Source organism: Gadus morhua, chromosome 15 (assembly GCF_902167405.1).
Source record: "Gadus morhua chromosome 15, gadMor3.0, whole genome shotgun sequence".
In the NCBI taxonomy this organism is placed as follows: Eukaryota; Metazoa; Chordata; class Actinopteri; order Gadiformes; family Gadidae; genus Gadus; species Gadus morhua.
In genome coordinates this window covers 28,544,141-28,559,763 of record NC_044062.1, presented here as the reverse complement: position 1 = coordinate 28,559,763, position 15,623 = coordinate 28,544,141, and the positions used below count along the sequence as shown (strand labels likewise).

At 44.7% G+C, this 15,623-nt stretch overlaps 1 protein-coding gene and 1 long non-coding RNA gene across 4 annotated transcripts; one reads left to right on the top strand and one right to left on the bottom strand.

Annotated features, from left to right (window-relative positions):
- The first annotated feature begins 6,051 nt into the window (after nucleotides 1-6,051).
- Nucleotides 6,052-8,465, top strand: LOC115560414 (putative nuclease HARBI1). Of its 2 annotated transcripts, XM_030379828.1 has the most exons (4): nucleotides 6,052-6,390; nucleotides 6,817-7,116; nucleotides 7,233-7,763; nucleotides 7,878-8,465. In XM_030379828.1, exons 1-4 carry the CDS (start codon nucleotides 6,271-6,273, stop codon nucleotides 8,124-8,126), a joined length of 1,200 nt encoding a protein of 399 aa, XP_030235688.1. In that variant the 5' UTR covers nucleotides 6,052-6,270; the 3' UTR covers nucleotides 8,127-8,465. The 2 variants fall into 2 exon arrangements, with proteins under 2 accessions (XP_030235688.1, XP_030235689.1); XM_030379829.1 differs by lacking the exon at nucleotides 6,052-6,390 and having other exon boundaries at nucleotides 6,753-7,116.
- Nucleotides 8,466-9,018: 553 nt separating this feature from the next.
- LOC115560415 (uncharacterized) lies at nucleotides 9,019-10,409 on the bottom strand. 2 transcript variants are annotated; one of them, XR_003979748.1, is made up of 3 exons: nucleotides 10,250-10,409; nucleotides 9,720-9,813; nucleotides 9,019-9,068 (listed from the first exon to the last, which is right to left on the bottom strand). It is a non-coding gene; the product is annotated as an uncharacterized LOC115560415 (long non-coding RNA). The 2 variants fall into 2 exon arrangements; XR_003979747.1 differs by lacking the exon at nucleotides 9,019-9,068 and having other exon boundaries at nucleotides 9,525-9,813.
- Nucleotides 10,410-15,623: the final 5,214 nt, after the last annotated feature.

Here is a 15,623-nt window from a genome sequence, read left to right as displayed (position 1 = left end):
CTCCAATAGAAACTAGTGCAGGTGAACCCAGAAAGGGTTGAACCTTGTGACCTGAACTTAAGAGACCACAATAGAAACCTGACCTCGGTAGACCACAATAGAAACCTGACCTCGGTAGACCACAATATAAACCTAACCTCGGTAGACCACAATAGAAACCTGACCTCGGTAGACCACAATAGAAACCTGACCTTGGTAGACCTAAACACATCCAACAACCTTTCAACTCAACTTAAAGAGTGTATTTACTGTATCTACGGCACAGAGAACAGAAAGGAGGAACCGTTCTCCACTCATGAACACAAACAAAGACTACGGACCCTCTTTGTTCCGCTCAGCCTCCAGATGATCCAGGTCTAGGACCTTCTCACAGATCCAGTGGTGCAGTCTGTTACACGGTTCTTCAGACCAGCCGTCCTCCCCTGCTACGACACAGTCTCTTGCTCCGCCGTCATCGCGTGGTTTAACGTGTCTCCAACTGAGAACCACGAGGAGGAGACAGTGGAGGTCAGTCTGTCACTCTCAGAGAAGAGATGCTGCTGAACAGAGTCTTCAGCCTTACCTTGAGGTCATGGGGGTACCATCCACCCACTTGTGGGTCCCCTCTTTCTCTCGATCACTCAGTCCAATCCAGGAAGTATCCATCAATCTGCTGACAAACGCCTGTTTCCAAAGGTAATAGCATCTTTTGTTATGCAACACAGATGAACACACACACACACACACGCACACACACACACACATACACACACACACACACGCACACACACACACACACACACACACACACACACACACACACACACACACACACACACACACACACACACAACCACACAATCTCTCTCTCACACAATGTTGCTCTCTCTCTCTCTCTCTCTCTCTCTCTCTCTCTCTCTCTCTCTCTCTCTCTCTCTCTCTCTCTCTCTCTCTCTCTCTCTCTCTCTCATTCTCTCTCTCTCTCTCTCTTTCTTAATCACTCACTCACTCACAAAAACAATTGGTCTCTCCCACACGCACGCTCACACACACACACACACACACACACACACACACACACACACACACACACACACACACACACACACACACACACACACACACACACACACACACACACACACACACACACCAGTTCTTCTCTGCTGTTGATGACCACCAGGTCTGCCTTTCTCTTCTGACAGTCTTCTCTACTGGCCCTCCAGCCCTCCTTAGTAGTAGAAACACAGTAGAGACTCTTGTCGTGAAGCATCCAGCCCTGAAGTGTCAATTCATCTGTTGAATGTAAAAGAACATCCTGAACAAACAGAGAACTGCTTATCTTACGGTCTTCGTTACGTACACACAACCCTGAGACCTGACCTTAACAGACCACATAGAAGCATGACCTCAATAGACGACAATAGAAACCTGACCTTAGTAGACCATAATATGAATCACAGAAGCAGAGGGTGTTTTTGAAATTAATGTTAATGACGCGATTGATTTAATAACTTGGATAAAACCCTCACCGAGTTCATCCAGTAAGCGCTCAGCCTCGAGTTGTAATTAAACCCATAGCTGTAATGTGGAAACCCCAGTCGATAATGTAACACATTTCTGAGCACATAATATAATAACATTTTGCCTATAATGTTACTTAGTACGTATAACATTTAGGTTCAGCTATAACGTAATGAAGCAAGCATAATAATAAGCATAATAATTTCCTCTCTACGTTATGAAGCAAGCATCTTTTGCCCGCCAACGGAGCTTCATGCCAATTCATTGTCAACCACGGCCGAGATAACCACCGTAGCATGTCTTTACCTGTTGTGGAAGAGGGAGGGACGGCGGAGAACCAGACGCAGTCGGTCCATAATATCGTAATGACCACGGAAGAGGCAGTGAATGAAGAATTGATTAGACCGCGATTTATTAGATACCACCGCTAATAAACCGTTGGAACACACAAGACCGGTAACCATAGCAACGCCAGTAAACAAACCCCTCGAAGCCCAATCCCGACGCACTACGGCCATCCGGAGGCTAGCACAGCTTCTGGCCGTAATATCATACATTCAATTATATAATATTATACGGTTGAACGCTGATTGGCTGTTACATTACGTCACTCAGTGGCCACGCTGTTGAACTCTGATTGGCTGTTACGTTACGTCCCTCAGTGGCCACGCTGTTGAACGCTGATTGGCTGTTACATTACGTCACTCAGTGGCCACGCTGTTGAACTCTGATTGGCTGTTACGTTACGTCCCTCAGTGGCCACGCTGTTGAACGCTGATTGGCTGGTACGCTATGTCACTCAGTGGCCACGCTGTTGAATGCTGATTGGCTGTCATCACACGAATGTCGCGGCAAAGTTAAAATATTTCAACTCTAGTGAAAGGCTGCAGCCTTCACTTTGGGAAACAGCCAAAGTGTTGCATTGCAAATCCTCATGAACGCGCTCGCCGGTGCAGGGTGCTACAAATCAAATCTTGTAGCAGGATCTTTCTAGCAAAAAATTTGCCCGATTCGCGTCTCTACGTTGAATTTGTATGGAGTCATGTCGCCCCTTCGCGTTTGGTGTGGACGCACCTTCACTTGTGCGACAGGCCTGCTATTCTATAGCAGTAAGTAAGTAAGTAAATCGCATCATGGAATGCACGCCATTGCACGGTTCTCAGCTGAGTCAGTCAGACTCAGTGGAGTTAGTGCTACCGGGAACTCGTTCGTTCGCTCGCTCAGTCGAGTTTCCGGTGACTCGAATGGTAGTAGTATATCATATATGCTCTCTGGACCAATTCCTATTTGAACTCACTTCCGGTTGGGGAGGGGTGGGGGTGGAGGGGGGGATCCCTATTCACAGGGGCACTTCCGGTTTATGGTTTATGACGCGTCATAAACATAGTTTAAAAAGGGGGCGACGGCTGCTGTAGGGTCCCCGCATTCATCAAGTTGTCTGCAGTGTTCTTTTCATTCAACATGGCCTGCTCATCAGAAGAAACCCACAGATCAGATAGTGCTATTTGGTTGTATAGGTGCCCTCGTACTCCGTCGCCACTGTCTTCTCCCGCCATGGACGACTCTGTGTCGAGCAATGAGGACATTGAAAACCAGATGCCTGATGGTATGTCCGACTTTAGTACGCCTGTGTCTAACTATGTCAATAGTTATGGAGATGCGGCACTGCTTAATGCTCCACTCAAAAGAACGAGGCCTGTTTTAGGCTTGAGAGACCGGAGTGCCGGGGATTCATTCACCCACGTTGGCGAATACGGCTTGGAGTATGTAATATCATGGGTCGATGGCTGTGTTATTTTGAAGGTTAAAGATTGTGCTACAGAGTGGTGGCTGAACGTTCATGAGTGGAATTTTTTCTTGGAGAATTTATGCCCCATGCTAGACGGTGTCCGGGGTACATGGCATGCAGGAACCCATGTATTCCAATGGACCTTTCAGTATGAATCGAGGATTCATCGCATGGATGCAAACTATCATACGAAGAGACCACAGGAGTTCATTTTTTTTCAGACGCTGTGTTGATACAGACGAGCTACCACAGTGCTATGATATCCATTGCGTCGGTAGCTCTCCTCTACGCACCAGTGTTTTAGAAGCTGCAGATTATTTTGATAATGTATTTTTCATGCAGTGGGCTGATTTGTCAGCACTACGTGGAATTTTTGCAGAGATTGATTCTATGGCTAAGACGAATGAAGAACCATGGAGCACAACTGATGATGAATACCGAATGCGCATGTTTGAGTCGCCTGGGTTTGATGAGGGGGTACATGGTGTGTTTGAGTATGTTTAGGTTTATGCTAGCATTAGAAAATGCCAGCAATGTATAAGAAGGTGGGGGTACATGCTAGTAGTATTAAGGGTGTTTTATTTTCCTTTTTAAATGTGTTTTTGATAGGCTATACCTTATATTAATATGTGTGTGTTGTGTGTATTTTTTATTTTTTTTATTTTCATATTCTAATGGTATATTTTTGATACGCTATGCAGCACAGGTCAATGATGAACATGTGCAAAGTGGGGGTGTGGCTATGGAGACTGCTGATTTAAAGGCTGTACAACCCGGACCCCACTGGCTTCAAGAGTATGCCATTTATCTGATCGGATTGAATCTGTCCTTCCTACACATCGGAGAGGACAGTGAGCTGGAGGTGGACACTGCTATGAGAGATGACGGATGGCCTGTATCAATACAGATCAGTTTAAACCCTGCATCGCTGGCTGTTCTGCGATTTACCACGGGGCTCTGTGTGGTAGCCATCATCAGCCATCAGAAGCAAGCGGCCTGCTGGGGATGCCAATGTGATTGCCCAAGTCAACGACGCCATTCATGCCTGCAGGGAGCGACACATCATCACTACGAATCCCACTACCATGACATTTGTGTTATGCTGGACAGACACCCCTTCCTGTTACTTTTAGAAACTGTTTTAAAGAAGACTACAGGGTTAACTGTGTCCCCCGGAAAAATCTATGGTGTGGTCGAATCTTATCTATGTGATTTAATATGCAATACCTATGATACCGAAAAACTGGATTTAATGACCAACGAAGGTGTGTCAGATGAACATCTGCTTCTGATATACAAATGTGGCGTCCTACATTGTCATTAGGCAAACCAAAGCCTGTTGTCGGGTGGCGTTTATAATGGGGATTTTGTTTTCTTATGCGTATGATGCGAATAGCAAGTCTGTATCAGATAGACTAGCCGTTTTGATGTATGCTGCCATAGAAAATGATACGTTTGTCCATCATAAATGCTTATATCAAATGTATGCATAAGGATTGGAATGATTTGGTCATGAAATTCTTGCATGACAAGCCTACTGATCTATTGTTAGCTGAAATATTTAACCATTTCTCCGACGGGGAGTGTTTTACTGTCGGTCATGTAATGTGTATATGTGCTTTTGTGTCGGATGTCTTGAAGATGAATAATGCCTCATACGCAGAGTGTATTAGTACTGCTCGAATGATGTCTTGTAAAATGGTGCAGAAAAATAAATTTGCCTGTAAACTATATCTGAACATTGTTTTGAGCGGACAGACATTTTAAATAAAAGGATGGATAACTCTGATCATTGTTTCAGTATTCGTTTTTTGACGCAGGCATACGACATGGATAAACGGCTGCATAAGACTTATTATGATCCCTCCGGACCAGGGGGTTACGGCGGCATCAATAAACTAAGAACGGCCCTCGAGCATAGTGAGGGTGCAGTACCTCCACTAAAATATATCAAGAAATGGCTGCTGAAGCAGGATCCCTACACCCTGCATGTACCTGCACCGATACATTTCCGCAGAAATAGAGTATTGGTTAGTGGGGTAGATAGACAGTTCCAGGCTGATTTAGTGGATATGTCAGAGTATGCATCCGAAAATGATGGTATGCATTTTCTGTTGACGTGCATCGATGTATTCTCAAAACATGCATGGGTTCGTCCGTTACCATCCAAGAGGGCTATCGACGTCGCTAAAGCTTTTGATGATATTCTCGGTGAAGGGCGTACCCCCGATAAACTGCAGACTGACGCTGGCAAAGAATTTTATAACAAGATCTTTCAGTGTTTGATGGATCGGTACAATGTCAAACATTTCTCTACATCTAACGAGACCAAGGCCAGTATAGTGGAACGCTTCAACAGGACTCTGAAAACCCGCATGTGGAGATATTTAACAGCTGCCAACTCCAAACGATATGTGGATAAACTACAGGATATGGTCCATGCTTATAACCATTTGTAACCCATGCTATTTCACTCTCTCTGCTAATATATGTATATGTCATTTTATATGAATGTATATATTATAATAATATATATAATGTAGTGTGTATGGTGTATATCTATAGTATATATATATTCCCAGTATATTGTAGCGACCAGTGTTCACGTGCTACAATGTATTCCTGACGGCTGCTAACTGAAACGGTTGCCTGGAGACCGTGTTTTGTTGACGCTGGTTCTCTGCTTGACGCGTAAGAAGAGCGAACATAGGCTGTGTCCCAATTCAGGGGACGCATCCTTCGTAGACCGCGTCCTTCGAAGGATGCGGTCTACGTAGACCGCGAAGGACACTCCGAAGGCCGAAGAAATGGGACGGTCTAGCTTTTCGGAGCATTTCCGGACAGCTGACCTGACCTGTTAGTAAACAGAAGTTATACCGGACAGCGCGAAAAAAAACAGCGCGAAAAACAAAACAAAGAAACCCAATAAACCTACAATAAACCTACAAACCTACAAACCTACAAAGAAACCAACAAAAATGGAGCCAGAAATTTTATTTTTTATCTTTTATCTTTTATTGGAGGAGTTGGGGAATACTCACCGCCGGAGCCGACGGGGGATATATCTTCGGCTCCGAGCAAGAGACGACCACAGATTGGTAAAGCTGTGTTACCTTACTTTTAACCAGCAGTATTGTTAACATTATCGTGTTATATGGCTAGCGTAAATGTAAATGTCATTGAACTTTGACAATATAACTACATATTTAAAATAGTCTCAACCTTACATTAATATAAAAAAAATGTTTCTGTCATTAATCAGCTAAATAAAGGTTGAGTAACTTAGATTGATATATAACTATTAACTATATTATATATATATATATATATATATATATATATATATATATATATACATATATATATATATATATATATATATATATATATATATTGATATATAACTATTGCATAGATAGATAACGATAGATAGATATATATTTAAGCATTATCTATCTAAACTCTCCACACTTAATATCCAGCTATTGTTCAACAGTTTTACTTCTGTTTCTTTCACTAAACAGCCCAGACCCATGTACTGCAGGATCAATTTGACGGTTCCTGTCCTGGACCGTTATTTTAATGGCCAGGACACCAAAACGGATTTCCGATTGGGCAGGGAGGCCCTGGCAGTGCTGCTGGACCTTCTCGGCCAGGAGCGGAGACATGGATGGGGTGCCACCATTGAGACCCTGGTGTTTCTATTCTGGCTGGCTAGTGGGACATCATACAGGGTGGTCTCCAGAGTGTTCGGGATGCCTCGTTCCACTGTCCACCGCATCGTCCACAGGGTCACCGAGGAGGTGGTGGCCATTCGCCACAAAGTATATTTATATTTATTTTATCACTAATTTCCTCTATCTTTGACTCTTGAGTTGCTGTAACAAGTAAATGTCCTGTGTGGGATAATAAAGTTGATCTTATCCTATCCTATCTTAAGGTCATCCACCTCCCGAAGACCCCTGAAGACCTGGTGGCAGTGACCAATGGGTTTGCAGGGCTGGCAAGACACCGCGCTTTTGGGAAAGCAGCGGGAGCAATCGACGGCTGCCATGTCCGTATCAAGCCACCGAGCGGCCCTGATGGTCACTGCTACAGGAACAGGAAACTGTTTTCCTCCATAATTCTGCAGGCTGTTTGTGACCATCAGGGCCGCTTCCTTGATACGTACGTGGGCTGGCCTGGGTCAGTCCATGACTCCAGAGTCCTCCGCCACAGCCCACTGTATAGGTCACTCTACCCTCCTCCAGGGCACTTCATCCTTGCAGACGGCGGGTACCCTTGCCTCCAACACCCACTACCCCTCATCACTCCCTACAAGAGGCCAGTGCGAGGTGTGGGAGCCCAGCGCTTCAACTGGCATCATTCCAGGGCACGCTCCATTATAGAGCGTGCTTTTGGAATGATGAAGACCAGGTTCAGGGCCATCTTCCTGCAAGCGCTGGAGGTGCACCACACCTTCGTACCTCACGTAAGTAATCACTCAACAGGATTTTTTAGAATACTAAGAGTAAATCAAAAAAACATTTATTATTTTCTCAGGAGGTATATATCATTTTTTCATTTCTTTTCTTTACCATTTCAGGTCATAACAGCATGTGCCATCCTCCACAACATCTGCCTTGGGGCCGATGACATCATGGCCCCAGAGGAGGAGGATGAGCCTGAGGACGATGTAGAGGAGGATGAGGGGGGCGATGGTTTGGAGGCAGTCAGTGGTGCTCCCTGGCGGGACCAGCTGTCTGCAGAGGTGTCTGCCCTGGAGGAGGCCCCCCCTGACCACCAATATATACAGGCAAGTAATATAATTGAAAAGCTATTTCTATTTATTTAAAATGTTTTGTAGAATAGTTTTACCCGTTCAAATAATTTGTGGCAAGATTTCTTTTGTCAAAATAAGGTTGTGTAGTATTTAGTATGCACTCTTATTCTTGCCCTTTTCCAAATATATTTTAGTGACATGGCAGCCGTCGATTGAGTCAGCCCTGCAAACCCCTTCGGTGCGGTGGACAGTGGAGAGAGGCATATCCAGCACACTCTGGAGACCACCCCTGGATGTCCCACTGACAGGAGAGACACCAGAGTCTTTAATGTGGCAGCCCATCCGGGTCCAGCAGCACCACCAGGGGCTCCCTGCTCTGCTGAATCATTATGTTTTTGTATATAGTAGTTTTCCAAGTATATAGTATAAGTTTATATAGTAGTTTTATAATAATTGTTGTAAATAGTCACATGAATGTTTTGTTGTAAATAGTTTTATTGTTTTATACATGTTTTATAAGTTTTATACAAATAAATTAGTTAATAATAAATATTTAATAAAAAAGTTAGTTAATAAATAGTTAAATAATAAATAGTAAAATAAGTTAAATAATATTAATAAACAATGTTAACAGAACTGAAATTATTTGTCAGCAATACGCTCCAAAATTGAAAAAAAACGGTCCATTCTCTCCCTGCTCTCCTGGGCTCTTCTCTCCTCTGCCTCCCTGTTCAGCCTCATGTCCTCTTTAATCAATTCGAACATTTCGCCCTCTCTGTCCCTCTTTCTGGACTTCCTCCTGGACCTGCTCTCCTCCTCATCCTTCTCCTCCACCTCCAAATCCACCACTGCCGTACTTGGCCCTGGTGTGTCCTCAGGGATGGAGGCAATCAGGACAGGGGGGTTGGTGGAATGCCTCTGTCCCAATACCTCATCCATGAGGACAAACCAGGGCCAAGTGGCAGCAGTGGGTTTCCCACCTACCCCCTCTCCTGACCCTGGATACTTGCAATCCTAAGGCAGAGGAAATCAATCATGGCAGTTAACAACAACAGCAGTATCAAAACAAAGTTCAGCAAAAGTGTTTATTAACTTGCATGGTTAAAACAAATAATGTATATTTAAAATGACCTGTACATACTTTATATTTTTTTTTTAAATTATCCCATTTTTTCTTTGCCTGCAGGGGAGTCACATTCCCCTGCAGGCCTATTATCTCCAGAATTGTCCTAAACACAGAGAGATTATTAATCAGAGAAAACAAGAGACACATTTATCAATCATGTTAATAGCCCATGTTAACAATAGGCCATTTATAATACATACATTTGACCATCTTGTAAAGGTTACATTTAAATTAGCCCTCATCCTATATGAAGCCCATAATAATAAGACAACCAGTAGAAGTCAAAACACCCTTTTTCTTTGTGTGTTTTTCGAGTGCTGTCTAGTACTGATGCGAGCTGTGACTTTTTTTTGTCTTTCTTTAATAACCCAAAATAGGACATCGTAGTAAACGATTTCTGTGGATGTTGTATCTGTCCTGCTTTTCAATGAGGGCTAATTTAACTAACCTTTACAAGATGGTCAAATGTAGATATACAAATGGCCTATAATAATTTTTATAAACTAACTTACGATATAAATAAACGATTGTTTCCTTACCCCCAAGCCACACTCGCCGAATGTTTCACCCCGGTGAAGAGCTCGTCGTTCTCCCCCCTGAGTTTGATCAATTGAGCAGTATGCTCCTTGCTCCCTAAAGCAAAACCAAATGTTAGAATTCGTTTTACTTTACACTAACAAACAAAAGCAGCTTAAATAGCAAAATAACCAAGTTAGCTGTGTAATCAATCCCAACGTCTGTAACGTTACGGTCTGAAAACCAGGGTCCACAACCTGTGTTCGCGTTGGTCCATTTATCTAACGTTACAGAATAGCAAATTATCTATATAATCGCCCCAATTTCGGTAAATAAAACCATTTTGACCGCTTAAATTTAAAACTATAGGGCTTAACGGGTGTTCTTTGTTACCGTTACAGCTTCACTAACTGTAACGTTACCTTACTTATATTGCCTATTACTTTAATGAAATAAGTTTTAAGGATAACTTATTTGTGTTTTTAACGATACAAATTAGTATTTTAACATTTGTATCGTTAAATACTCGAGTGACTGGAAACCAAATACTTACATTTAAATGAAAAAGTCAAATCCACATTCTCCGCCATTATTTGTTTTATTTTTTGGATTGAATGCGCAATGAATCTTGGGAGGGATACGTTGGGCCGTGAAGGATCTTGGGATACGTTGGGCCGCGAAGGATACAGCCGATGCATCCTTAAAATCCGGGAAAAGAAGGCTGCATTCGTAGGCCGCATTTGAAGGACCCTTGGAATTGGGACAGCACTTGGCGCGTCGCTGTGACGCAATCGGCGTCGACGCATCCTTCGAATGCAGCCTTCGAAGGATGCGTCCCCTGAATTGGGACACAGCCATAGACTTGAAGAGCGAATATAGACTTGAAGAACGAACATAGACTTGAAGAGCGAACATAGACTTGAAGAGCGAACATAGACTTGAAGAGCGAACATAGACTTGAAGAGCGAACATAGACTTGAAGAGTGAACATATAGACTAGAAGAGAAACGAAGAAAAGGTTATATTCCTGACGGCCGCTAACTGAAACGGTTGCCTGGAGACCGTGTTTTTGTTGACGCTCCCTTATAGAGCGAACATAGACTTGAAGAGCGAACATAGACTTGAAGAGCGAACATAGACTTGAAGAGTGAACATATAGACGAAGAGAAACGAAGCAAAGGTTATTACGGAAGAAATAGAAGATATGGAGGAAGATTTGACGTTACTTTGAACAAGAGAACAGCCTGTCATCGACTGGCCCCTGCTCAAGAGCGTTCGGCCGTAGCGGTAGTGGTAGGAACAGAACGCCCCCTTTCATTGAATCGAGTGCACTCAAAGACTTGCTGGGTACCCATTTTATTTAGTTTGTTATTTTTCTTGGGGACCTCTTTTGGGTTCAGTGTATTGAGTTCAGTGTTTTAGGTTCAGTGTTGTTATTATTATTATTAGATATGGATATGGTTAGATCGTTAGATAAAAGGTCAAACGTGCCTCACTGTGTCTGTGTGTTATTCCTTTTATCAGAGTTCTATTAAGAATACAAGCCAGTCTCCTCATAACCTGGGATTGATGCACCACTGCATTGTTATATTACCTTTAAAAATACAGTTGGTTACATAAAGTGGCGAGCTAGCCAGGAGACTGGTTATATACTCTGATCAAAGGAATTCATATTTTTCTTATATATTCACCGCTACAATATTTTGCATGATAGAGAACCTAAGGTCAAAATGGAATATTGTAACCGCTATGATGTGCATGGACAGAGCTGCCTTTTTGTCTCTGGTATTGACGAAACGTATTCAGACGATTATATTATTGACATTTTTGAGGTACATGGGGGCATAGTGAAATGCATAAGAGTCCCTGATGAAGTAGGTAAACCTAATGGGAGGGTTCTGTTCCAGTACAGAGATGAAAGATCAGTAGCTCGTATGGATCCAGACTTCTTGGGCAAAACGTTTAGTCCTGATGATTCTAATGCGTCATGGCACGTCACCGCCATACAAGAAGCGATGGCTCCGAAACCTGAGGAACAAAGTAACCTAGATGAACTAAAGTTTGCTGCGGCGGTTGCAGGCCTAAGCAAGACCCGTCTGATCCAGATGCTCCAAACTCAGCTTTCCAACCTTCAGTTGGGTGGTGATACAGCAAGTGATGAGGACACAAATAACAATGTGCCTGAGACGCCTCAGAGGCCGTCAAGTCTTGATGAGAGCCTCATCAATCCCCCCAGTGTCCAGAGAGTAATTGTCGAGCATGTAATAAAAACTGAATCTCAGTCCTCGTATGTCAGCAAAATCCGCACCTTCTCGGGAAGAACGCCAAAGCCCAATGGAGAAGTTGATTATGAGACGTGGCACACTCAAGTTGAACTGTTATTAAGTGACCCTTCCAGCCCAGATACCCAGAAGGTCAGAAAGATTTTAGAGAGCTTATTGAGCCCAGCTAGTGACCTAGTCAAAAGCCTTGGCATCGACTCCCCGCCTGCACTGTACCTCACCCAGCTTGACGCAGCTTTTGGGGTAGTAGCAGATGGAGAAGAGCTGTATGCAGCATTCCTGGGCGCAAATCAGAACGCTGGGGAGAAATCCTCTGACTATTTAAATCGCCTACACCTGATGCTTGACAAAGTTATTACCGGGGGAGGACTGTCCATTGAAAGTTCAAACAAGCAACTCATCAGACAATTCTGTAGGGGTTGCTGGGATCAGACATTGCTCATTGAGCTCCAGCTTGAGCAGAAGAAGACTAACCCCCCATCCTTCCCTGAGCTCTTGCTACTCCTCAGACAGCAGGAAGACAGACGGTTGACAAAACTGAACAGAATGAAGAAGCACCTCGGAAGCGCCAAAGCTATGTCTCACATGCACACAGTCTATGGCCTGTCCCACCGTGATGAAGAGTCAGATGAAACTGATGCTGTTTTAAACCCGAAGGCAGCCAAAAAGAGCCTAACTGAGAATCAGAAGCTCGCTCAGGAAGTGGCTGACCTAAAGAAACAGCTTGCTTCCTACAAGCCAGCATCGAAGCCCAACGAACCACAACATGTAGAGAACCTCAATGAAAATCCTGTTAGGGGAAACTGTATGGTCTCAAATGTGACAAACCGCAGGATCGGCATGAACACTTCCAACATGCCCCGAGCCTGGTTCTGTTTTAAATGTGGAGAAGATGGCCACATTGCCGCCCTATGTTTAAACGAGCCAAACCCTGCTGCTGTACACCAGAAGAACCTTGAGCTCAGGGAAAGACGCGACCAATGGAGGATGCAGCATCAGGGCCAGCCCGAGTTCTCGTTAAACCGGTAAGGGCTTCTGCTGCGGGACGTTCAGAAGCCGTGCACCCCCCTTTATCTAGTTCCAATTCAACCAACCTGAAAGCAAATGTAGTGAGGGCCGAACAATATGCCCAGAATGGCTCACACCTCGACTATAGACCCTTACCCCATGGTCTTGTTGGGCCACGTTGCAGCACGACAGCCCTTGTGGAAGGCTACCAGTGTAAATGTATTTTAGACACCGGGTCGCAGGTTACTACGGTCTCAGAGACCTTTTATTCAGACCATCTCTCATCCTTCCCTGTTGAACCTATTAACGCACTGCTTGAGATTTTGGGTGCTGGGGGACAGCGTGTCCCTTACATAGGTTACACCCAAGTCCTTATATCACTCCCAAAGAGTGTTACTGGCATAGACGAGAAGATTTCCTCCCTGGTTCTAATTGTACCGGACTGTGACTTCAACCGTGAGATTCCCTTACTGATTGGGACCAATGTACTTGACAGATTGTACCAGAACGGAGTTAAACGAGAAGGGCTGAAATTCCTACAGGGGCATGAACTCAGTGACGAATGTCTCATGCTATTCCAGTACATTGCTCAGACTCACAGTGAAGAGGAGGAAGCAAGGCCAGTGAAGCTGCTTGGACGTTACCCAGTCGTCATTCCAGCTGGACAAAGAGTGTGTGTACTAGGAGGTGTAAAGATTAAGACATCCCCAACCCTCACATCATATGCAATGGAGCCCCCTGCAAACCCTCCTCTGCCAGGTGGCATCTTCCTAGTACCAACACTACTGGACGTTCCCTATCAGTCCTTCAGCAAAGTCCCTGTACTTCTTCGCAATATGAGTTCACACGACATCACATTGCATCCAAACCGTGTCATAGCAGAGATGATGATGGCTCAGTGTGTGGTGCCCGTGAAACCCCATGACACTTCTATATCCTGTGGCCTTCAGACAGTGGATACAGAAGCCCCCCCAAGTGACAAAGTATCATGCAGCCTGGAAGATTCTCCCATTCCAGCAGAGTGGAAGAAACGCATCAAAGACAAGTTGAATACCATACCTGAGGTATTTGCTGTTGATGACTTAACCCATGGTCGCACCTCTGCAGTCAAACACAGGATAAGACTTCAGGATGAAACCCCCTTCAAGGAGAGGCCCCGGCCGATTCACCCATGTGATAGAGAAGCTGTTAAGCAGCATCTTCGAGAGCTACTGGAGGCAGGAATCATAAGGGAATCAGAGAGCCCGTTTGCTTCCCCTATAGTAGTGGTGAAAAAGAAAAACGGGAAGATCAGACTGTGCGTGGACTATCGGAAACTGAACATGCGTACTATCAAGGACGCGTACGCTCTTCCCAATATCGAAGAAACCTTCTCGGCCCTTAGTGGAGCTAAATGGTTTTCCGTTATGGATCTGAAGTCCGGTTATTATCAAGTTGAACTTGCCGAAGAAGACAAACACAAGACCGCATTCACATGCCCGCTGGGTTTTTGGGAATTTAACCGCATGCCACAGGGCGTTACCAATGCACCCTCCACATTCCAGCGGTTAATGGAGAGATGTGTGGGAGATCTGCACCTGAACGAAGTCTTGTTCTTCCTAGACGATCTGATTGTCTTCTCAGACACCTTGGAGGAGCACGAAAACAGGTTGATGAAGGTGCTGAACAGACTCAAGGACTACGGGCTGAAGTTGTCCCCAGACAAATGTCACTTTTTTCAGTCTTCCGTGAAATATCTGGGCCATATTGTAGATGCTCGTGGCGTCCACACTGACCCTGAGAAGATATCGGCCTTAAAAGACTGGCCCAGGCCCACCCATCGTAAAGAGCTAAAGTGCTTCTTAGGCTTTGCGGGGTACTACAGGCGATTTGTACAAGGCTATTCGAAAATAGCAAAGCAGTTGAATGCCCTCACTGCTGGCTATGTGGCTACAAGGAAAAGGGGAAAGGACTATAAGAAGCAAAAACCTCACACTTCAGTGAGCCCCAGCCAGCCTTTCGGAAGTGAATGGACACAGGACTGTGAAACCGCTTTCAGAACACTCATAGACAGGTTGACCTCAGCACCTGTACTGGCTTTCGCCAATCCTAACCTCCCTTACGTTCTCCACACAGACGCCTGTGGAGAAGGCCTTGGTGCAGCCATTTACCAAGAGCATGAAGGGACACTTAGGGCCATAGCCTATGCTAGCCGAGGGCTATCGAAAAGTGAACGCAACTACCCAACGCACAAGCTTGAATACTTAGCACTGAAGTGGGCTGTGTGTGAGAAGTTCCATGATTATCTGTATGGTACAGAATTCACAGTCCTTACTGACAACAATCCTCTGACCTATGTGTTGACCTCTGCAAAACTCGATGCAGCAGGTCACCGCTGGTTAGCAGCTCTGTCAACGTACCGTTTTGAAGTGAAGTATCGGCCTGGTAATACAAATCAAGATGCAGATGGGCTGTCAAGGCGCCCCCAGGAACCCTCACAAGAAGACGATGCTTTCCTCCAGGAAAAAGAGAGGATCGAGGAGCTCCGTCAACGTGTGCTGGGCGGGAATCATAAAGTACTCTCAGAGGACACCTTCACTGCCCTCTGCCAAAGACACTCAGTGCGACTGGAGCCCTGTGAATACCCCCCGGAACCCC